Here is a 23,056-nt window from a genome sequence, read left to right as displayed (position 1 = left end):
ATGCAATCCACTCTTCCCAGTTCACTCAAGGGCCTTCTCCCTTTTGGGGCCTGGGGATGGGGAAACTCAGTCTCAGAGACTTTAGGAATTTTCTTTTCCCCCCAGTACTTATCTGGGTTTCTTTCTTCCCTGGGAGCCGGTCTCTTTGCTTCAGAATTCAAGGAGGGCCGATCTCCAGCTTTAATTATCAGCTTCTGTTTGCTTCTGGATGGAGGCCAAGTCTATTTCTCCTCCTGATAACTCGATCTCTGCCATGGCTGCCTGAATTTCTCTTCACGTACCCCACATGTTGGGGAGCGATCGGAGAGGCCGGGACCCAGGATTCCAGTCGCTGATTTATTGTGAGTGTCAGCTGGATGTCAGGGTTCTGACAATCCACCCCATTTGAATCATGAGTGTCTAGCCACATCTCTCAGAGTTTTAAAAAAATCATTTATTAGGAGTGAACTTGTCGGCGTTACCTGGGTGCAGCCAACACTGAGTCACATCATTCATCTCACCCTGGTCTTCCCCGACCCCCCGGATGTATATTTTCCAATGGGACACATCCATAGCTAAGAGTCATCAAGCATGCTCTCCAGTAATAATCTTGTGTGCCAGAAGCTTCGGCCACCTAGCAATTATCTATGAAAATATTTGAGGTATGCATTACTCCCCCCCGCCACTCCCTTTCTGCTGACAACTCTAAAAAACCAGAGAAATATTTTTGAGTTGACATCTTATTTAATTTCCCTGCTTTTCTCTTTTCTTCTATTCCTTTCCTTCTTTGGCCTCGTGTGATTTTCTGTCAGATAGTATTAATTGTCCAAATCCAAATTGATCCACTGTGTTTTCTCCAATCTTTTGAATCCTCAGTCCAATAACCAACTCTGATAGTGTTTAATTGCTATCAATTTAGTTTGTCTTTAAAATCTTCAAAAAGGAAGTGAAACTCACTTAGTAATTCAAAGTATCCAAATCATCTTCTGAAATAAAATCAAGGTCATACACTTTAATTAGAGGGTCTCATGCTGTAGTACCCTATTCTCCAATCTTTTGAATCCTCAGTCCAATAACCAATTCTGATAGTGTTTAATTGCTATCAATTTAGTTTGTCTTTAAAATCTTCAAAAAGGAGATCATACACTTTAATTAGAGGGTCTCATGCTGTAGTACCCTTCTTCTTCCAATAGATGGCAGTCCTTCCAAGTTCCAACATTAAACCATATATCAAAAACAGCTGATTTTCGGATAAATCTCGGCAGTTTAGGAATACAAATATAAAAGGTAGTTCCTCCCACCTTTCAGCTATTTTCCAGGTTTTTTATATTTTAAAGTTTCTTTTAAGCATTTTTTGCCTCTTAAAATAGCGTTAGTTTTTAAGGGAGTAATTCCAGCGTTTCAAAAGTGTTATTTTGCTGCTGTTTAAAAATTCTTGTGAACCTCTCTTTTCCTAGATACTCTTTTGGGGTTAAAATAAAAAGAATTTTTCTCACCCAGTTCACATACAGGTCACCAAAGTCCGCTCCTGCACTGTGCTTAAATGATTGTCATCTCTCCCAGCTTCATGGAAGCCATCTTGGACTGCCTCTTCTCCTTGCCATGGCACAGAGGGGAAAAAAAGCCCTGGGATTCAACAGGAGATTGCGATATCTCCTGCTACCTCACAGGAGCCCACAAACGGAGAGAACCAGCATAGGAACGGAGGTGACCATTCTCTATGACTAATATTGGCTGGGAGGCTCCTCCTCTCTTGTTTCTGTCCGGTTGAAGTATTGTAATATCATGTCGTTTAATTTCTTGAGATTGTCAATGTTCCTTCTTTGTAGTATTATTTTTCTTGAAGCTTCATCCATCTTCTCTCCAGTGTGTACTGTTACAAAAAGAAGAAACAAAAACAAGAAGAGAAGAAAGAAAGAAATGTTTAAACGAATCTTGCCGTCTTAAATTCCATGCAGAGGTGGTATTCAGCCGGTTCGCAGTGGTTCTGGCGACCTGGAAGTAAGAATTTGGCATGGGTCACAGAACTTGTAGCGACTTCTGGCTGGCCACGCCCCCGAACCAGTTCCCCTGTCGCTCAGTTGCCTCACCCACCTGATGCTCGCGCAGCTCACCTGCCCACCTCTTGCCATGCCCAGTCACTCCTCCCTTCCTATGTGGCACGCTATGTGGCAAGCCCCTCATGGCTTGCATAACCTGACTTCCCCATGTGGTGCCTCGCCCCAGCTGAGCAGCCCTGATCTGCCTGCCCTACTCACAGGTAAGCCTGCATCATGCTAGGGCCTCACCCATCACCCAGGGCCTTTTCGGGCCTCCCCCCACTGCCCAGGGCCTTTCCGGGCCTCCCACCACCACCTGGGACTTTCTGGGCAGGAGGAGGTCAAGTTGGGACATCTTTTTCAGGCCAGTCCAGGTGGTGGGGGACAGTAGCGGCCGCCGCGTGGCTATGGGAAGCGGCCCCAGGAGTTCCCAGAAAGGCTTTCCGTTCGCTTTCTCCCTGCCTTTCAGGGCTCCTCCACCGCTGTCTCCTCCGCCCCATCAGCCCGAGCCCCAGCACAGCAGAGAAAGCAAATGGAAAGAACCCCCCCTCAGCTTTCCCAGTGCCATTTTGGTTGTAAGAAAGAAAGAGGAGAGGAGAGGGAGAGAAAAGAGCCCAAACAAAGCTGCCAGCCTCCGCATCTCGAAAGACTCTGAACAGGTTGATCGAGGAGAAGCCAGGGCGCTTGGTGCTGTAGTTGCCGCCATGCCATTGAGTGGCTGAGAAGGAGGGAAAGGGAGGAAAACACACACGCACACACACATGCGCGCATGCACACACACTGAGCCCTCTTTCCTCAAACTTGGATGGGATTTGAATCAGTTTCTTTTTCGGTTCTCTGTCAGTTGGAATTAGGAAAATAGGAAGCGTCACACCATTTTATTTCAATTATATGTGAATCTTTTTCCTGGTACAATTAAAGATAATTTATATGACTAAAAGCTGTAAACAGCTTGAGATCAAAGAACGAAACTGACTATATACTTCAGTGGTTCCCAAAGTGGGTGGTCTTCCTGCCTGCTTGCCTGCCTGCCTGCCTACCTACCTGTCTCTCTATCCATCCATCCATCCATCCATTTGAAGCACCGGCCCCACAGGCACATCGGGAAAGTAGAACAAAGCCAGTCTGCGAGGGAGGGAGGGAGGGAGAGAGAGAGAGAGACCTGATGCATCAGATTGAAATGAGGTCTAGTTTAGACTGAGGCCCTTTTCCACCTTGAAACATCTTTGGCTTCTATGAAAGGTTTTGTGGACAAAACATGGTCAAGGCTATCAGGAAGCTCTCACATTTTGTTGAGGCTTTAAACAGGTTCCATTGGACCAGATCTCCACCCTAAAAATTACTTTTCCCAATGTATAACTGCCAATTCTGAAGAAGGCAAAACCAAAATGTATTGGTAAATTACAAGAACACACACATACACACATACTCCCTTCTAACCTTGCTGGAGCAGGTGATTGGACTAGAATAGATATCTCATCTTTCTCTCCTTCCCTCCCTCCTTTATTTCTTTTTCTTTCTGTCCCTTCTTCCATCTCCCCCTTTCTTTGTCTGTCCCTTTTTCTTTCTTTCCCTTTTCTCTTTCTCTCTCGCTTTCTTTTCTCTCTCTCTCTCTCTCTCTTTCCCTCTCTGCACTGCTCTGTTCGGACTTGCTTGGGCAGGTCCCTCTGGTGCAGCAGGGCTCAATGGGGTGGACCTGCGGGGCCGGCACCTAGAATGCGGCAGTGGGGGCACGTTTGAAAAGTAGAGCAAAGCCAGAGGTCAGTAATTTTTGCTGCAAAGAATCACAAAAGCTTCTGGGTTGTGCACAAGAAGGGACACACGTGTCAATGCAATTCAGCAACATAAAATAAAGAAATACAAATAAAAATCAACAAGAATCCTCAAAGCATCTCTGATTAGATTCTATTCACTACTAGAATCTAATCAGAGATGCTTTGCCGATTCTAGTCCAATGACCTGCTCCAGGCAGGGTTGGAAGGGAATGTGTGTGTATGTGTGTGCATGGCTGTCAAAACTCCAAAAACAGGTCAAGTAGCTCTGGAGAGGCCAGTCATAAATTAGAACACTTGTAAACAACTGGCCATTAAGTGAGGACCACTTGTATTTGGTTTTCCAGTCACCTGGCCACACCCACCCAGTCACATGACCACCAAACCACACCTAGCCGGTCACATGACCAGCAAGCCATGCCCACCCAGTCACATGACCAGCAATCCACACCCTCAAATTAGGCCATGCCCACATAAATTTGAATCCCAACCCTGGGTGGGGGGCACTGAGGATGAGTTTGTAGCACCAAGGGGGCGGTGGACTGAAAAAGTTTGGGAACCACTGATCTACTTCATCATAAATGTTCCTATTTCTTAAGATGTGCTAGAGAGTTAGGGTTGCTGCTTCTCTGCTTTAGAGAAGTGATGCTTCTCCCTGAAATCAAACCAGCATCCACACAGAACTGGGATTCTCCCATGTTATAGAATTCTTTACTGTCCAACATTTGGTCAATAGTTCATTTATAGCTTTCAAATATAATGATAAGTAAATTTAACAAGCATTTTTCATATTTTCAAAATTGTTTTAAATTATTGCAAATGCTTGAATATTTTTTGTTAAACACTTTAAACGACTTGTGGTAGAAAATCAGGATTTTCATAAACAAACAAACAAATAAATAAACAGATAAAATAGTATTACTAGAAGGAAGGTTAATAAAATTATTGTATATTACCAAAATTCTATCACTCCAGCTGTAAAACAAGTGAATACTGAGTCAGTAAAATATTTTTAAAATTTCTGTTGGTTTAAAACTCCTGAATATACACATCACTGTTAAAGGGCATACTGTCAGCATGCAATATGCATTTATTTGTTTATGTTGTGTTTATGAAGAGAACATGCTATAAGCATTCTAGCTTAGTCATCAATTACCATTAATATCTTAAAAATCAAGGTGTAATTACTTACCTATTAAGATTATTACAAAGGAAACAAGTGCCAAACTGACAATTAAAATGATGATTAATGTGACAAAGTACCAGCTTTGACATCTTATGCCTCTTTGCATTATTGGACACCCATTACTATCTATGTTGTCTTCGCAGACCACTGTGAAACAAAAATTAAATTCTAAGTTAAAGTCTTATAATGGACATTAAGAATAAATATTATAAATTGTTCTAATTCCATGGAATAAATAAATCGTATTTGTTGAATTTAATCCAATGCTTCCTCTTACAAGACTGTCAGCCAAATAAACTAAAGATGTAAATCTTGTAACATTTTATAAATATTATAATTCTGCACCAGAAGAACTTGTTTATTTCACAATTATATAAAGTACATATAGGAAATGTTGATAGAAAACATGGGATATATGCACACAATCACTCTGTGCTACAGCCTATTCACTGAAACCGTTTATCAAAAAGTTTGAAAGAAATCAGTTAATCTGTACTGAGAAGAACACAGGCTATCTACCAGTCAGTGTTTTTGAAAATTACTCTGAACTACTGCTGCAAATCAGATCCATGAATAGCAGTATATCCAGTAGTGGGATTCAAATAATGTAACAACCGGTTCTCTGCCCTAACAACCATTTTAAGTATAAAAGAATGATACACTGAAAGGGTTAGGTTTAGAGCCTGAATGTTAGGGCTGTGAGGTGACCTGAATGACGAGAACTGGGGTAGAGGCAAGCAGAGGCTGCCTCTTTTTTGTCCCTGGATCGGGGTATCTAGTGGGCGGGCGGGGGTGAGGATTGGCTGGAGCCTCAACCGTTAGCTTCTCTCCCTCACCCTCACCCCAAAGCAACCTCCAGAAGCAGCCTGGACTGCCCCGCAGGCTTTGCTGGCTTTCTCTTCCTCCGGAGAAGAACTGGAAGGAAAACTGGACATCTTGAGATGTCCCACTCTGGGACGCAATTCAGATTTCACTGAGTGGGGGAGGAAACTGCCTTTTCATTTATATTCATCATCAATATTGTAACCCGTCTCTTCCTTTTGCAAACAAATTATTTGCATTTACCACAATTAGCCTCCTTGAATGCCAATGGGAAGGCATGGTATGAATTCTGCACATAAGCTGCAGAAACAGATGCGTGCACCCTCAAAGCTCATAACACTTCCTCGCTCGGGCGTACCACTGCTTTACTGGTGTGCTCAACTTCAACTTCCACTCAGCTAAACTCTTCAGCTGCAGAGGACTGCAGTTCCCATCACCTTCAGGAAGCCTGCCTGGGTGATGGAAACCTTAGGCCAGGCTCCTCACAGCTGAAGCAATCCGGCTCAGAATCTGGTTGGCTGTTGCGGGAGGCTCATCCTGCATGTGGGGTGGAGCTCATGGAAGACAGGGATGGCTCCAAGATTAGATTAGATTAGATTAGAATAACTTTATTGTCACTTTGAATGTATACTAATTAGTATACATGAAAATGAAATTTTGTAGCTTGCCTGTATACATCTATCATACCAGACACTGAATCTGGTTTATTTACCATTCTTACAAGTGATACACAGCACTATCACGTGACCTTTACTATCTCTCCTATGGTGATATAAACCTTCTGTTTTTTCCTATTTCATCAAAATGATTTATGATTGGGATTCGGAACTTAGTTTTAGGATAAGTTGAAGGAAATGGATATTTTTAGTTTTGAGAAAAGACAATGGGGAATATGAACATAATTTCTGACTATCAGGAACTTATTACACAGAAGAAGCTCAAAACCCAATTATTAAAACAAGATTGATCTTTGCTGAATGTGTCAAATTGCAGGCTGGCAACTATCTGTCAGGGAATATACTACATAAGAAGTAGACTCGCCCTAAACAGTCAGGCTATTTATAATGAGATATTGAAAACTGTTGCTGAAATTTATACACAGTATACAGAAATATGTACTTTAACTAATAGGGTTCCTCTAAAGTTGCTACCTTCTACTTGTTTTTACAGATATAAATAAACTATTAGAGCAAGAAAGGACAACCTGTGGCCTCCAAAACCATTTTAATGTTTGTGGGGAAAACAGGAAACCATCTTGAGCTAATATACTGTACATACCCAGATTGACAAGACAGAGATATTGGCAGGATAAAAACAATAAAAGCCCCTGACTGCAGTTACTGAAAACTGATTTTTGCATTTTTGAGACAAGAATTGAAAACAGCAACGTATTTCTTAAAATAGATTTTTGTACCTAATAAGGGAGAGAGGAGACAACAGAAAGAATGGAGGAAAAGATAGAACAGACAAATCAGCAAATAAAGCAAGAAGACAAAAAGGAGAAAACAATAAAGATAATAATGACTGATGAAATAAATCAAGGGAAAAGTACTTTAAGAGATTTAAAAATGGAAGCAGATAAGCAGGAAGATACTTTCGAAAAGGAGATAGGGGCTTGAGAAGACACTCTGGAGTCCTGGCAGCATAGGAGGATAGAGATGGGAGAAATATTTAGACTAAATAGTAAAGATGTAGATAGAGACAAAGGTCCAAGAGAGGAGTATGGGAGGCAAGCTAAAAAAGGAATAAGAATTGAAGTATTAAAACAGACAAGATATGATGGATAGAAAGGAAATATTTTTTAATATAATGACGGCCTGATTAAAAACTAGAATACAGGTAGTAATAAGAATGCACACTTTTATATAAAGCAATAGCTAGACGGAAAGATTAGACATTGAAAGATGGTATTATTATGTATGTATAGTGATGGCATTAGAATGGAGCATTGAAATATTGAATAACTAAATAATGAAGGATTATATCTCAATATAAACATGTGTGTTAACATTAGGATTTGGCGGACTTCCGGTTTGAGCTTCTTCAACGACAGGCTGAAACCTCATCTCTGCAAGGATTCGATCCAGTGTGCGCCACTGGAGCGCCTCGAGCCGGGGATGGTTTCGGGGCTAAGCCACCCTGTAGGTGGTGAAGAGCAGGGAGACTGCTAGCAGGGTTGAGGAGAGCCACATCTCTCCTCCCTAGCTGGCCATTACTCCCTTTCCCGAAGGCGGTTGCAGCAGTGGTCAGAAATGGCCACCACAAAGAAGAACTCGACCGGAAAAGAATGTGCAGGAGGAAGATAAGAAGAGAAAGTTTTGGTTGACCGGGTCAAACAGCAAAAGCAACAAATAAGGTACCCTGGAATTGAAACTGTTAAAAAACAATAACATTGTTCCCTAAGAAGATTTTTAAGCTGCGAAGGAAAGAGAAAAGGGAAAAGATTTGGTTTTCTCCTTTTCCTAAACTGACAGCTAAGAGACTTAAGAAGAAATTGGAAAAAAATCCACTTTGACATCTATAGGCATTTAACTCTCCTGCAGGCGTACTTCTGCATTTGGTATTTGCAGACCTAGCGCAGAAGTTCAGTCTGGCAGCAAAAATTCAGGATCGGGGCAGGGGAAAACCCTGGTCTCACATACAGGGAAGGATTTTTGCTGCCAAACTGTTTACCTTTCTTTAAAGTTTACTTGATGCAGAATGCAGATCCTTCCCAGTCGGCATCAAGTAAACTTTAAAGAAAGTTAAACAGTTTGGCAATGAAAATCCAGGAGCACGGGGGTGGGGGCTGTTTTTTTGAGACACTAGACTAGCATGCATTCACATGTCTCCAACCCTCTTGCTTGCTGCAAAGGCAGATCGCACAAGCACGCTAGTCTGGCCATTTGGGAGCCAGTTCGCCAAACTCAACAAAAAATTAGGTATTGGTTCTGCCAAACTGGTGAAAACCGGCTGAATCCCACCACTGAGTATATCTGATATGTCACAATAGGAAAGTGAATCTCATCAAGAATATGAATTCCAGCATGCCAGTCCTTATTTCAATCTTGAGTTTATCTTTGATTTCTAAATCTCATCTTCAACGACAGACCTTTGTACTCGTATCATTAGCTTCTTGAATTCATACATCTTGCTGCTCAAACTCCCTGACCCTTCTGCTAGTGTTGAAGCAGACCAGGATTGCTTCAGGTTGCTTGGACTATGAATTTGGCTTTGCTATATAGTATTCGGCACTTTGTTACAGACAAGACCCCAAGCCAAACACAATAATTGATTAACTGCTAGGGAAAAGTGTAGGACTGTATGCACTCAAGGAATTAAACTCAAATTTTATTTTTCTTCTGAATAAATGCATACTTTGCACAAAATTAGTGTCAGCAAAGCTAAGTGATTGTATATAGGTGAAACTCGAAAAATTAGAATATCGTGCAAAAGTTCATTTATTTCAGTAATGCAACTTTAAAGGTGAACCTAATATATGAGAGGACCGTTTTTCACACTTGCAACTGTTGCAGCATTACCATGGTCACGAGAGGTGAAGTGCCCCTCGATGTGAGTAACGTGGAGTTGGCCATGCCCACCCAGTCACATGACCACCCAGCCATACCTACCCAGCTGGTCATTAGGGCAGAGAACCGGTTGTTAAATTATTTAAATCCCACCACTGAATGCAAGAGATAAATATACAGATTAAAGGTTATTTGACTTATAGTAAAAAAAAATTAATAGTTTCCAAACAGGATCAAAAACACATGTATAGTATACATACCAACCAATCTTTTAAAATAAGTTTATACAGTATTACTTTTACTCTATTAGTGAATAATTGTGTAAAAATTACAATCTTTATTTCTGTAGCCTAAAATATTTAGCCATGGTTTGCTATAAACTTTGAATTAAATATTTTAAACTATGAAAAATTCACATTGATTAAAGCTATAATACATACATAGTGTATTATACCCTCTACTCTATGAAGAAGTTAGTTTTAACTCAATAAACCCAAATGTGTTGAAATCTTCAAAGGATGGGAAATGGTTGTCCAGAAATGATTAACCCACAATTTCCTGCATGGTCAATGATGTTATTGGAAACTCCAATTCAGCATCATCCAGAAGACCAGGAGTTTCTTGTTCTTGTTTAATTATTTATTCTATTCATTTCTCTAAACCATTCGAGAACATATTTATCTTGTTAAATGCCACCAAGTAAACAGTATACATAAATCTGGAAAACCGTGAACAAAATATTGTGTAGCATACATACTTGGGAGCTGAGTTTGAACTGCAGAAATATGTTCATTTAAATTGTTCAATGAATCAACAGCATAAAGTCTCCCTTCTTCATGTGAATTTTTAAAGACACTTTCAGATGAACCCTCCATGATACCTATGAAATGATAACAGACTTTATTTAAAATGAAAAAAAAAAGGATGGTTTGATTTTTGTAGTTGTTGTAGTCAAGCATGCTCAAGATGAGGGAAAGGAACATGTCCTGGTCATGCAGCATAAGCTATATGTAAATATGTACATGTGAATGATCATATACAAACTTTCCGAATGGCCTGAATTCCTTAAATCTATCATTTCCCCACATCTACACTGTTCAGCTGCAAAACTGTGTTGTGTTACACTGCTTACTCAGCTTATGCTGTACAAATACTATATATGAATTTTATTTACTGCTACTTCTTGATTCATTGATTGCTTATTTGCCATCAGTTTTAGAACTTAAACACAGACCAATGGTTGCTTTTGCCACATTAACTTCAATTAAATGTTCAATTTTTAGTGAAAGCTTATAGAAACAGGATTCTTTCAAACATCATGACATCATAAAACCCAGAAAACTTCATTCTGCTCCAACTATTGATGGCTGTAATGAGAGGTTGCAATCATAAAGAACGGGCCATGCTGATTAGAAAATTATATATGCAACATTGATTAAATGCAGATTAAATTCAGAACAGATGGGTTACTGTTCCTTTGGGAAAATATTATGTGTTGGAAAGGAATAACATCCAATAGCCCTGTCGTTGTTGCTATTTTGGGATTGTCCCTTTGGAAGCTGTTCAGGATAAGCTCAATATCTAGGTCAGACTGCATTTGAAAACATGTTCTCTAATCGTCTGAATCTATACAACCAGTATTGAGCTTATTTGATACTTTAAAGGTGGGTACTCTATTTTTCTCTAAACGCAAGAAACAAAAATTAGGAAATAGGATGCTACTTCAATCTAACACAACACATATTTATGTTTATTTATATTCATCTAATATAAATATATGGTGATTTATTTTAAATATCATTTGAAATACCCAAAGCTTGCAATCCCATTATACATTTATGATTCTTGAACAATTAAAAACATAATGCTGTATCCATTTTCTACTTTCAGACTGACCAGAGGAAATGGAAACTTTCTTTACAGAGGACTCAGGACTAATTCTTTAAGTTACCACTATCATATGTCATATCAATAACTTTAATATGCAAAGGCTATCAATAAATACATCAATAAATACTTCGGTTAATGAAAGAATAAATTTTTAACACATTTAAAGGCTTAGAGAACTGAATATTACTCACATCTAAACCATCCTCAATTAATCTTATGTTTTCTTTCACAATAAAATGCTGGAAAAATGCATATATCAGCAATGTGGTTTCTTTGTCTTCTCCAAATCCACTTGAACGTGTTAATGAGAGCCACAAGCTCAGCTCTTGAAGCAGAATGCTGTTGCCATCTATATTTAGTATTCGTCTCTGCAAAGTTGTCAGGTTTCAAATACTTGACTGGATGTGGTAAATTAAAAGCCAACTTGTAGAAAACACTCTTAATTTTACCACATTTGCAAATGTGTGGATGTTCTTCACTTTATATTATCCTCTTCTTCGTTATAGTCAGGTTTCTGAAAACCAGCAGAACATTATCAGAATGGGAACTAAATGGTTCTCTAGTGGGGAAATATTTTCAGAGAGCAGGTATGCAACACACAAGAAGGTTCCCTAAGTCCCAATAGACTGCATTATTTCATCAAACCCACTTGAAACATGCCAACTCTTCCTGAGCTTACTAAATAGTCTGTGGTTATAGGAGATAGAGGGTCCCTCTAATAATCTATCTATGCCATAAAGAGGATCCCAAAATAATTGTTTCCCTTAAAACATTTTTTGTGTGCCTGTTTTTGTGTGCCTTAACTCCCTTCCCAAGAAAGTAAAGCTCTTGAAATGAGTCACATTTCAAAAGGAACTTTTACTGAGAGAGAGTGATTGCAGAAAAGCCAGGCAGTCTGAGAATCAGGCACAAAGCGTAAAGCTAATTTTCCCTTTCAGCCCCCACCCAAATACACAGTACCCATCATTAGTCAATGATTTGCTGCAAAGGTGTTTTGACTTCATTGAGGCAGCATGGTGGAGAAGATGACATCCTTGGAGCATGGCGGTCTTGAACACTCAGCACAAACCAGTCAGGAAGGGTCGATGGAAATTGTATGAACCTCTCCTCCCTCAAGCTCCCAAGCAATTACAGCAAAAGTAAAAATATGCAAACTATTTCTAATGCCTCCCCTCTCCTGTCCAGCATGGCAACGTTCTGACAGGGACCTGACATACTGCCCCTCTAGAAGAAGGAGATCTGCATCTGCAAAAGGAAAAGGCAAAACCAAGCAAGGAAAATATGATCATTTCAGTTTGTTAGGAAATTGGGTGTGGAAGCATTTAAGCAATGTAAAGACATGAGATTTACCAACCTACTCACTTTGAGAACCCAGGAAATCCTTCCATGCCACTAGGTATTGAACCAGTGGTGTATTCAGCTGGTTCACACCAGTTCAGGCGAACCAGTAGCAAGAATTTGGTGTGGGTCGCCAAACCGGTAGTGACTTCTGGCTGGCCACGCCCCCAAACTGGTCACCCGGTCACCCGATGGTCACCGCTTGCTTGCTTGCTCTGCCTGGCTGCCCTCTCACCCCTCGCTTGCCCCGCCTGCATCCTCACCGCTCGCTCCACCCATCCCAAGCCCATCCCTATAAAAACGCTTTGATGTGGCCTGATCACTTGCGCATGCTAGTCTTCTCTGTGGCTTGCCTGCCTAAGCTGACTTGAGTTGCGTCTACTTTTCCACATTGCCTGCATTGGACCTGCCTCCTCCTGCGTACAGTACCAGGTGAGCACTGACTCGCTAGCCCCTGCCATCTGGCCCCAGGCTTCCAAAACCAGGGGCCACTTCTTCCCACCACCTGGGCTCAACCCTGGGCTTCCGAAAGCCTCCAGCAGCTGGGGCCTACAGGCCACGCCCTGGTGTAGCTGCCCAAGCCACCGGGGGTCCCTTGTGGGACAGTTGCTAGTCATTGCGGCTGTCCACCCCAGGCGCTGGGCTTCAGAATGCCCCTGGAGCTTCTTGCCAGCGGTGGCCACTGCCCTTTGCTGCTGCTCTTGCCTTGCTTGTACTGACTGTCTCTGCATCCAGATCATCAGCGAGCAACTGATTCTACCTGCCTGCTTTCTTCAATTGGATAAGTAAGTGTCTTCTTTTTCATGATTGAAACCAAGGGTCTCCAAACTTGGCAAGTTTAAGACTTGTGGACTTCAACTCCCAGAATTCCTGAGCTAACATGACTGGAGGAGGAAATTCAGGGAGTTGAAGTCCACAAGTCTTAAAGCTGTCAAATTTGAAGACCCCTGGATGTGTGTTAAAAAATTTTTAGGAAATTTTACTTTTGTTTAGGATTTTTTTTTTTAAGGAAATAGTCATATAAAATTTAGGAAATTTTAGCTGCTTTTCTATTTTTAGAAAGCAGCTGCTTTGTGAGATTGTCATTGTGTGTGTATGTAAGTTCTTTTAAATTAAGTTGTGTGAGATGTTATGTGCCTCTAAATTAATTAAAGCTATATTTTTAGATTTTTCCAGCTGTATCTGCTTTGTGAGAGTGTGTGCGTGTAAATGTGATAGTCGTTCTTTTCAGTTGTATAGTTTTGTGGGTCCGCTTACAATCCAGTTACAGTGTGATTTCTTTTTTCAGTTGTGTAGTTATGATAACAACGTGTCCTGGCATTTTATGAAGTGGATGCTTGAAGCAGGCAGGGGACAGTTTACATGAAGTCCAGCTGCTTTTATGAGACAAGCAACTTTACTTTCTAAGAAAATTGATAACTTGTTTTAGGGTATAACGCTTTGCTATTAGTAAAGCTGTTGCTAACATGCTGAGATTTCTGGAACTGAGCCTGTTTGATGAGTTTCAAGTGTTCATGATTGCTCTGTTTTTGTTCTTGCCTGAGTCTTTTGTCTTTCCTATCATGGTGGTTAATTCTACCAGGAAGAATTAACCAGGAATCAGGAAAAGGGGACTTCCAGGTGAGTTACCTTAATAATGGCTGTACTTTAGTGTTGGTTTTTGTTGCCTCGCTTGTTTGACTGGGGGTTTCTTAAAGGCAGAAGGGCTGAGATTTCTGGCGTGAGGTTTTGGGTCCTTGGGGCAACAATCATGCATCCAAGGTTTTTATTGTAGTGGCTTTGTCTGGGGATTAAGTAACAAGCTGGTTTTATCTGCAGTATTTGGGGGGATATGCTCCTGAAGTTATCTACACATTAACAATGATCAAATACTAATAATATTTGCTTATGCTTTTTACTGAACTTTCCTTATATAATTGGTGTTTTCTTTTATACTGTTACATTTTTAACTTCTGTTTCTGTTAGTTAGCCATTGATAAAAGAAATTCTACATTAAAAAGTATTCTAAGCCTTCTCCTTGATTGTAAATTTGTAATTAATTTATTCATTTCTGCACATTCTAATATTTTTTTTTATTCATTTTGATATTGTTGGAAGAAATAGCCTTCTGGGTTCAGTTCCAAGTGGGGAAGAAAGACACTGGAAATATGGTGACTGCTTGGAAAGCAGTAAGTGGAAAAAATAATAAACTACCTTTTTGTATATCTTCTTTTTGTAGGTCATTAAGGCAAAGAAGTCAGTGATGTCAACTTGGCTACACCCAGTCAGTCACATGACTGCCAAGCCATGCCCAGCCAGTCACCTAATTGCCTAGCCACACCTGGCCAGTCACATGAGTCCCTAAGCCACGCCTACCAAATAAGCCATGCCCACAGAACCGGTAGTAAAAATAATTGAATTCCATCACTGTATTGAACCTTCCCCCAATGGACCCAGGAGTCCAGAATCTGCTTAATCTCAAAATGCTGTTCACCTTCAATCGTAAAAGTTTCATGGATAGAAGGAGGGGTTTGACCATAAAGATGAGGTTGACTCAGATTTTAATAAGCTGTAATGAAACACTGGGTGGATTCTCTTCAGTGATTTAGGCAACACCAGTTCCACAGTAACTGGATTGATAATGCATTTGATTAGAAAAGGGCCTACAAATTTAGGGCCCAATATTTTAGAGGGTTTTAAGGATTGGAGGACCCAAGTGGACAGATAAACATGATCCTCCACTTTAAACTCCTTAGGTTCGATTCTTTTCTTGTTGGCTTAGATTTTGTAAACAGCCTTAGCATTCATTCGGGGCCTTACGAACAATTGGCCAAGTGTTTTGCAACTGTGAGGTCCACTCCTTCAACAAAGTGATTAGTGGATCCTTTACTGGCAGTTCAGGCATAGGCTTAAATTGTTGGTCAATAGCAACTTGGAATGGAATGAAACCAGTGCTGCTGTGTACTGCATTGCTGTAAGCCACTTCAGTAAATGGCAACAGGTCAGTCCAATTATCTTGCTATTTTCTAGGACTGAGTTTGTTCTCTCCAAGCTTCCATTAGTTTGAAGATGGTGCAATGAAGTAAATAACTACCTCCCCATCTGAAATTATTTGCTGTGGGCACCATGTAATCGATAAATGTGGTACAGCAACAGTTTTGCCAATGCTTTAGCTGTAGGGCAGGGTTGTCAAACTGGATTTCTTTGAGGGCCGGATCAGCATTGTAGTTCTCCTCTGTGGGCCAGCGGCCATTGGTGAGTGGGTGGGAGGGATGGATACCTCCTGCAGCATTCTGCCGGCTGAAAATGGCCACGTGGGCTATTTTGGGGCAGTTTTTGGCCATTTTCCCACCTTTCAGTTTTTAATCAATAGGCTGCTTTATCATCTTTTCCAGCCACACATGTATTTTTGTCCAATATTTTTTTGCTTCTGCACATGTCCACCACACATGATAATAAGATTCAGGTATCTAGTGGCACTTCCAACATTTAGCTGACTTATCTTTAAACATATTTGCTGATCTCGCTGGTGCATAGTGCCATCTATATAAAACATCTTATACAAATTTTCTTTATATGCAGTTGACATTGTTAATTTATAGTTCCTGTCCCACAATTTCTGCCATTTATCAAATTCTATTGTGTAACCAAAAAAAATTGCCCATGCTATCATTGTCTCCTTTACTTGTTCCTCTTCCAGTTTAATGCCCACTAGGTAGCTGTACAGTTTCTTTATCAATCTTTCTTCTGTCCCTGTTAATATCTAATTCTGTTAATTCGTTATAAAACCATATGATTTAGAATCTTTCTGATATCTAGAGTGTATCTTCACTTGCGAATACCGTGTCATGTTGATCCGTTGATCACTCAATTCTTGTTTAGTTTTGAACTCTCCCTTTTCATTCAAAATGTCTTAGCATCTAGCAATGTTTCCCATGTTAATATTTGGATGAATCAATGCTTCCACTGTTGAAAGCCAAGATGGTATCTTCGAATAGTATTGCTCTCTAATTTTCTCCTATGCTAACATTAGTGTGTTCCTTATATAATATCTCTGAAAGTAACCATGTATCTTACTTTTCTTATACCACAAGAAGGCATGACAGCCCACTTGCAGATCAGTTCCCTCCAAAGTCAATAATCTTATATGCCTCAATACTACACACTCTTTCATCCATGTTAATACCACTGCCTGGTAATACAGTTCCCAGTTTGGTAGTCCAAAAGTTCCTCTACTTCTTGAATCATACAGCATTTTCAAGCAAATTCTTGCTTTTTTCCCTTGCCAAATATATTTTAATATTATTTTATTAAGTTCCTCAAAATATTTTTTCCGGTTTTATCAGAATTGTTTGAAATAAGTACAATAGTCTCAGCGGTATATTCATTTTTAAAAAAAATACGTTTTATTGATTTTACAATTAAAACAGAGCAACAACATACATAAATGTAAGAGAGAAAAATAAAAGAAGAAAATAGAAAGAAAAAGATAGAAAACAATTAAAAACATTTTCAACGCTTCTGACGTTGTTTGTTGTTCAGGAGCGGCTTGACAAGAGGAATGCGACATTTGAAGCCCATGTCCAGGATCCGTCTGTGTGTGGTGGCTCTTGATGCACTGACTCCAACCTCAGTCCACTTCTTGTGAAAATTAGAAAATAAACTTTTGATGAATTAAATAAAAAAACCTTGAAGTATATTTGGCAAGGTAAAAAAACTGAGAATAAAAGTGAAAATGTTACAAGAATCTAGAAATAACGGGGGGTTTGGACTCCCAGATTGGGAACTATATTAACCGGCAGTAGCTCTTACATGGCTAAAAGATTGGGTAAATCTGAAACACAGAAGGTTATTATTATTAGAAGGTCACAATCTGCAATTAGGCTGGCATGCTTTTTTCTTGGGTACGGTAAAAACACAGCACATAAATACTTTCAGAGGCATTATGTCAGGAATGCATTGCTTAACATGTTGGAAAAAATTAAACCACAACAGTATAAGGGAATACCAGTCTGGCTCTCTCCAATGGAGGTATTAATATATCCAAATCTTATTAACTTGGAAAAGATGTAGTTTATAAAGATATTTTAAATGAGAGGGGTGAACTTAAATCAAGGCAACAATTGCAGGAGCAAGGGGTTAATCTAGCTTTGTGGCCGTATTTTCTCTATCCAGTCAAGATATGAGAAAGATGTTAAAACATGTCTCAGACTTACCCATTATTTCACCCAGACAAGTGCAGAGGCTTGTAGTATAGTTTTCAATCTGGCAGCCCAAAGCCCCCTTTGTGTTTAGTATCTTGTAGCAATTTCAATCTTATTCTTGTTTTTTTTTCCCTTGCCAAATATATTTTGATATCATTTTATTTAGTTCTTCAAAGATTTTTTTTTCTAATTTTATCAGAATTGTTTGAAATAACAGTTTCGGCAAGATATTCAATTTTATTGTAGCTATTCTTCCTATCAACGATAGCTGCAGGTTTTCTCATTTCTCCAAGTCTAATTTGATTTGTTGTAGCAATTTCATACAGTTATTTTCTTTAATAGTTGCACACCTTGCTGTCAACTGAATTTCTAAGTATTTAACTTTCTTCACTATCTGAATATCTATCTTCTCTACCAACTGTTTTTTAGCTAGTATTTTAGTTTTCTCTTTATTCATTTTCAGTCCTCCCACTTCACCATATTATGCTGTCATTTTTATTAGCTTGGGTCCAGTTTCTTGTGGTTCTTCTAAAATGAACACCAGGTCATCTGAAAATGCCTGTAATTTGTATTTTTGAGAAACAAAAAACAGTTGGTAGAGAAGATAGATAGATATTTAGTTGACAGCAAGGTGTGCAACTATTAAAGAAAATAACTATATGAAATTGTGTTTTTATTTCCATTCCTTTTATTTCTGGGTCTTGTCTAATATTTCTGTTTAATACTTCCAAAGTTAATATAAATAGTAAAGAGGACAGAGGGCATCCTGGCCTCGTGCCTTTCCTTATATTAAAATTCTCTGTCATATCCCCATTAACCATCACTTTTCCAATTTGTTTAGAATATATTGCCTTAATCATGTTAATAAATTTCTCCCCAAAATCCATATATTTTAATAGTAATAACATAAATTGCCAATCAAATGCTTTCTGTGCATCTAAAAATATCAATGCCATTTGTTTTTCAGAATGTACTTCATAATACTCCAATGTGTTCAGGATAATTCTCATACTATTTTTAATTTGCCTTTTCGGTAGAAATCCATTTTGATCTGGATGTATAAATTCATTCAGAAGTCTTTTGAGTCTCTCTGTAATTATTGAAGCATATATTTTATAATCCACATTTAGTGGTGATATTGGTCTGTAATTTTTTTATCTTTGTACTATCTGATTCTCCTTTCGGTATTAGAGTTATATTTGCTTCCGTCCATGTATTTGGTATTTTAGTCTCTAACAATACTTCATTATAAATTTCCAACATTGATGTACCTAAAGTATCTTGTACAAATTTATAAAGTTCTGCCAGCAATCCATCTGGTCCTGGTGTTTTATTATTATTTTCTCTCTTGATTGCCTCTATTAATTCCATCATTGTTATCTTTTCATTTAATGTAACCTTCACTATTTCAGGTACCTTGGATAGTTAAACTGTCTCCAAATATTGTTTTATTTTTTTCTTCTGACACCTTTTCTTGATTATATAATTTTTCATAGTAGTTCTGAATTATTTTCTTTTTAATTTCATTTTGGTAGTGAAGGGTTCCCTTTTCATCTAACAAACTATGCATTAATTTCTTCTCTTTCCCTTTTCAATTTATATGCTAACCCTTTTCCTGAGTTTATTGGCATTTTCAAAATAGTTTTGCTTTGTTCTTTTAATTTTTTGTGCTAATTCTTCTGTTTCCATTAAGTTTGTGCTTTATTAATTCTATTTGGGTTTTTTAAAAATCTTTTTTGCAGTTCTTCCTGTAAGTTTATTTCCAGTGTTTTATGTTCTTCTGCCAATCTCTTTCGTGTTTGCCTCTTTTCCTTGTTCTTTATTGTTGTATAGGTTATAACTAGTCCCCAAATGTATGCTTTTTCTGTATCTCATACATTTTGTAGTGAAATCTCTTTTTTTCTGTTCTCCTTGAAAAAAAGAAAAAGTCCAAGCTGGGACAGCCCGACTGAAGATCACGTGGAAGACTGAGCAGCAGTGTGAGTGATCTGGGCAAGAATACTTTTAATCTTTGGGTGGAACTTCCCCCAAAATAATTCTCTTTTTTGAGAGTGAGACTCAAGAGGTGGAGGCAGCGAGTCTTTTTCTCACCTCCCAAGCTTAGCGGCAGCTAAAATTGCGAGCTTTTGATGGATCCGGAAAGAGCCTGATTTTTTTAAAAAAGCACAGGCTAAAGTTATAGGAAAGCCCAGACTAGTTTTTTCTTTTACGCTAACATTTAAAAATACTGGAATTGTTTTTATGGCAACGTAGGTTGGATGGATTCTTTAAAAAAAAATTACTTTGGATTTTTTTGTGGGGGGGCGTTGAAATGCTGTAGTAAAAATGGAGAAATTGAGGAAGAGAGAGATTTACTGGTTGGAGAGGACATTTCAAGTGAAAAGAAGAATGTTATGTCTGGGGCAGTTAGAATAAAACTCTAAAATATAATAACACCTGCAAACTGTTTACACTGAAGTTGGAGATACACAGTGAAAACAGTGGAATGCCTTGAATTATTGTGGATTATAAATGCAACCTGCAAAATGAAGCAGAGGCTTGGATTTGTTTTGTGTCTAAGTGGATGGTTTTTCTCTTTTTATTTTATTTTCTATTTTTTAGTGTTAGCTCTGGATTATAAACATACTCAACAATGAACTGGGATCTATAACCTCTTGGGGATTTGGTGAGCCTTGTGGATTACAAATACTTGGATCTCTTTACTGATCAAGCATATGGATATAGGATCACACAGACAAGGACAGGACTTCCCACAGATCTGCCCCTTTTGGAAATTGGCTCTGTAAGCGATTCACACTGGTTGACAACTACAAATAGGTTTTGTCGAATATGGGTTACAAAACATGGCTTTAAAGGCAAAACTCTCCAAAATAGTAGGAATGATAGTGGAATACATTGTTCGTGTGTACTACTTTTGCTGGTTCAACATCGAAGTAAAACATTCCTGGATTAAAGGCTTGTGTAAAGTGTTGTTCCAGTTGCAACAAGTCAGACTGCAAAAGAAGGCTGTACTAGATACTGTTTTGCCAACCATTCAGCATGATATGTTTTCAGTGAAATGATAATCCTGACACTCTGTGTTCAGATGACATTCGAGAGAGGAGAGTTGGTGTGCAAAAGATCATTGACTTAAGAGGTGCAGATGCGCTGCAAGATTTTTCTGTACATGCACGAAAAACACCCTGCATCCACAGCTGCAGCACTCCGCTGGAGTTATTGACTGGTCTGAAGATGTACATGAGCCACCTTTGATGTTCAAACTGACTACAGTGGAACTGAAAAAGGTCATTGATGAAGTAATGCAAGTATCACAGTGGCTCTCTCATGCCCAACCAATAGAGAGGTGTGAAACAGGTCACAGAGGCGGTAAGCAGAGTGCATACACATCAAAAATGTGCGGGTTATATAAGAGGCCAAGAAGCAAGTGGGCGGGTGATATTGAAGAATTGAATCAAAACAAGACTTGATGAAACTCGTTTAAACATTTTTGTAACTCAGATAATTGCTTTCTGATGTTAGTTTATGATTACATGGATTCTTTTTTGCTTAGCTAGATAAGATTTATGCAGAAAAAAAACCTAATTTTTGTAGTACAAGGTGTAATTTTGAGAAGATAAAGTTAACACTATCTGAGTTACAAGAGGCTTTTGTGGGGTATATGATCAGACGTGGATTTACCATACCATGCTAAGCATTGTGCAATTGCAAAAATAACAGATTTGAATTCTCGGTGTAAAAACACCTATTTTTAGAACCCCTCACTGAAAAAAAAATGCAAATTAATTTTCACTCCATTAAATGACATGCCCTACGTAACATCCTCTGCTAATAGTAAATGTTTTAAATAACACTTATTTGAAAATAGTAAAACATTGTAATTTAATTATATCCATTTACCATAAAAGTCACATTATACTATTACAGTCACAGTTCGTATTTACAATATGTATAAAGTAAAGCAAAAAAACCCCACCCCATATTATTTCTCCATGGTTAGCGGTTTATAATTATGGGATGTTTTCATGGAAGCCAGAGGGCTTAAAAAATCCAAGTCAGGAACCAAGCCAAGGCCAAGCCAAGCCAATTTCAATGCAACACAATGCTTTTGTATTATGTGTTCTTCCAGTACTTCGAAAATAACATTATCATGAGAAAACAAAATGCCAGTTTTCAAAAAAACTATTTCAGAAAGTTGTTGTAAACAATAGAACAGAATTCTTTATTGGCCAAGTGTAATTGACACACAAGGAATTTGCCTTTGGTGCATATACTCTCAGTGTACATAAAGAAATGAAATATATTTGTCAAGAATCATAAGATACAACATTTAGTGATAGTCATAGGATACTAACAAGCAATCAAATCATGCTAGGAAACAATAAAAACAATATAAGTTGTAAAGATACAAGCAACATGGATTTAGCCATAAGTGGGAAGAGATAGGTACTAGTAAGGATGAGAAGAATAGTAATAGTCTTAGTAGTTAATTTGACAGTGTTGTAGGAATTAGTTGTGTAGCAGAGTGATGCCATTCAGGGGAAAACTGTCCTTGTGTCTTGTTGTTCAGATATGCAGAGTCCTATAGCGTTGTTTTGAGGGTAGAAGTTGAAACCATCTATGTCCATCCCTTCCAACTCTGATTAACTGTTACCTGTTAGCGATGGGTGAGCCAACATTTAGGAAGCAGTTGAAAACAATGCTTAGGTTATTAATGTACATTTCATTCTCTTGAAACAGATAATTGTTAATATAGTATCACCTGCCTTTTCTTTCCTTTGATCAGAATTGGAAAACTGTTTACATTTAAGAGGCCACTGTACTGCTCTAATACAAGTACTTCCACTTTCCTTTTTTTTTAATATAACAGCTTTTTTACAATTTATATTTTTACATTTACTTTTATTTCTCTTACTCATTAAGACTGCAAACGACTTGATATTTAATGAAGGATGCTGTCAGGGCAAATCCATAGAAGACACACAGCAGATCAAATCAAGTTTCAGAGTCAGGTCAATACAAGAATTTCTAACACTTGTTCGATGCATTTCTCATTCCACGATTAGCTTGGTTTTTCTCTTTTTTACAATAGACTTAGGGTGCATCATTCATTTTAACTCCTGCTACCGTTGACCAAAATTAAAACAGGGTAGATAGAACTGGGGTGGGAAACCATATTAAATATATGCTCAGAGGCAGATGCTGCCAAAAATGCTGAAGTAGGAAGTTGCATGCACAATTCTGGATAATAAAGAATAAGCAAAGGAAAGTATTTCGCTTTTTTTACTTTTTTTCAAAATGCCCAATTTGCATTTAGGCAGCAGTTAACTACTGTAGTTAA

At 38.6% G+C, this 23,056-nt stretch overlaps 1 protein-coding gene and 2 long non-coding RNA genes across 5 annotated transcripts; 2 read left to right on the top strand and 1 right to left on the bottom strand.

Annotated features, from left to right (window-relative positions):
* The first annotated feature begins 892 nt into the window (after positions 1 to 892).
* Positions 893 to 1,333, top strand: LOC148125509 (uncharacterized). Its single transcript, XR_015743730.1, has 2 exons — positions 893 to 981; positions 1,118 to 1,333. It is a non-coding gene; the product is annotated as an uncharacterized LOC148125509 (long non-coding RNA).
* LSMEM1 (leucine rich single-pass membrane protein 1) lies at positions 1,115 to 11,705 on the bottom strand. Of its 3 annotated transcripts, XM_087933932.1 has the most exons (5): positions 11,325 to 11,550; positions 10,065 to 10,187; positions 4,983 to 5,123; positions 3,063 to 3,143; positions 1,115 to 1,852 (listed from the first exon to the last, which is right to left on the bottom strand). In XM_087933932.1, exons 2-5 carry the CDS (start codon positions 10,180 to 10,182, stop codon positions 1,704 to 1,706), a joined length of 489 nt encoding a protein of 162 aa, XP_087790058.1. In that variant the 5' UTR covers positions 10,183 to 10,187; positions 11,325 to 11,550; the 3' UTR covers positions 1,115 to 1,703. The 3 variants fall into 3 exon arrangements, with proteins under 3 accessions (XP_087790058.1, XP_087790057.1, XP_026568878.2); XM_087933931.1 differs by lacking the exon at positions 3,063 to 3,143 and having other exon boundaries at positions 11,325 to 11,705; XM_026713093.2 differs by lacking the exon at positions 3,063 to 3,143 and having other exon boundaries at positions 11,389 to 11,703.
* Positions 10,899 to 20,616, top strand: LOC148125508 (uncharacterized). Its single transcript, XR_015743729.1, has 3 exons — positions 10,899 to 10,971; positions 19,641 to 19,697; positions 20,320 to 20,616. It is a non-coding gene; the product is annotated as an uncharacterized LOC148125508 (long non-coding RNA).
* The last annotated feature ends 2,440 nt before the right edge of the window (positions 20,617 to 23,056 follow it).

This window comes from Pseudonaja textilis, chromosome 5, assembly GCF_049901715.1.
Source record: "Pseudonaja textilis isolate UNSWEBS1 chromosome 5, rPseTex1.2, whole genome shotgun sequence".
Classification (NCBI taxonomy): domain Eukaryota; kingdom Metazoa; phylum Chordata; class Lepidosauria; order Squamata; family Elapidae; genus Pseudonaja; species Pseudonaja textilis.
Note: the sequence above shows the minus strand (reverse complement) of the source record. Positions and strands in the feature narration are given on the sequence as shown.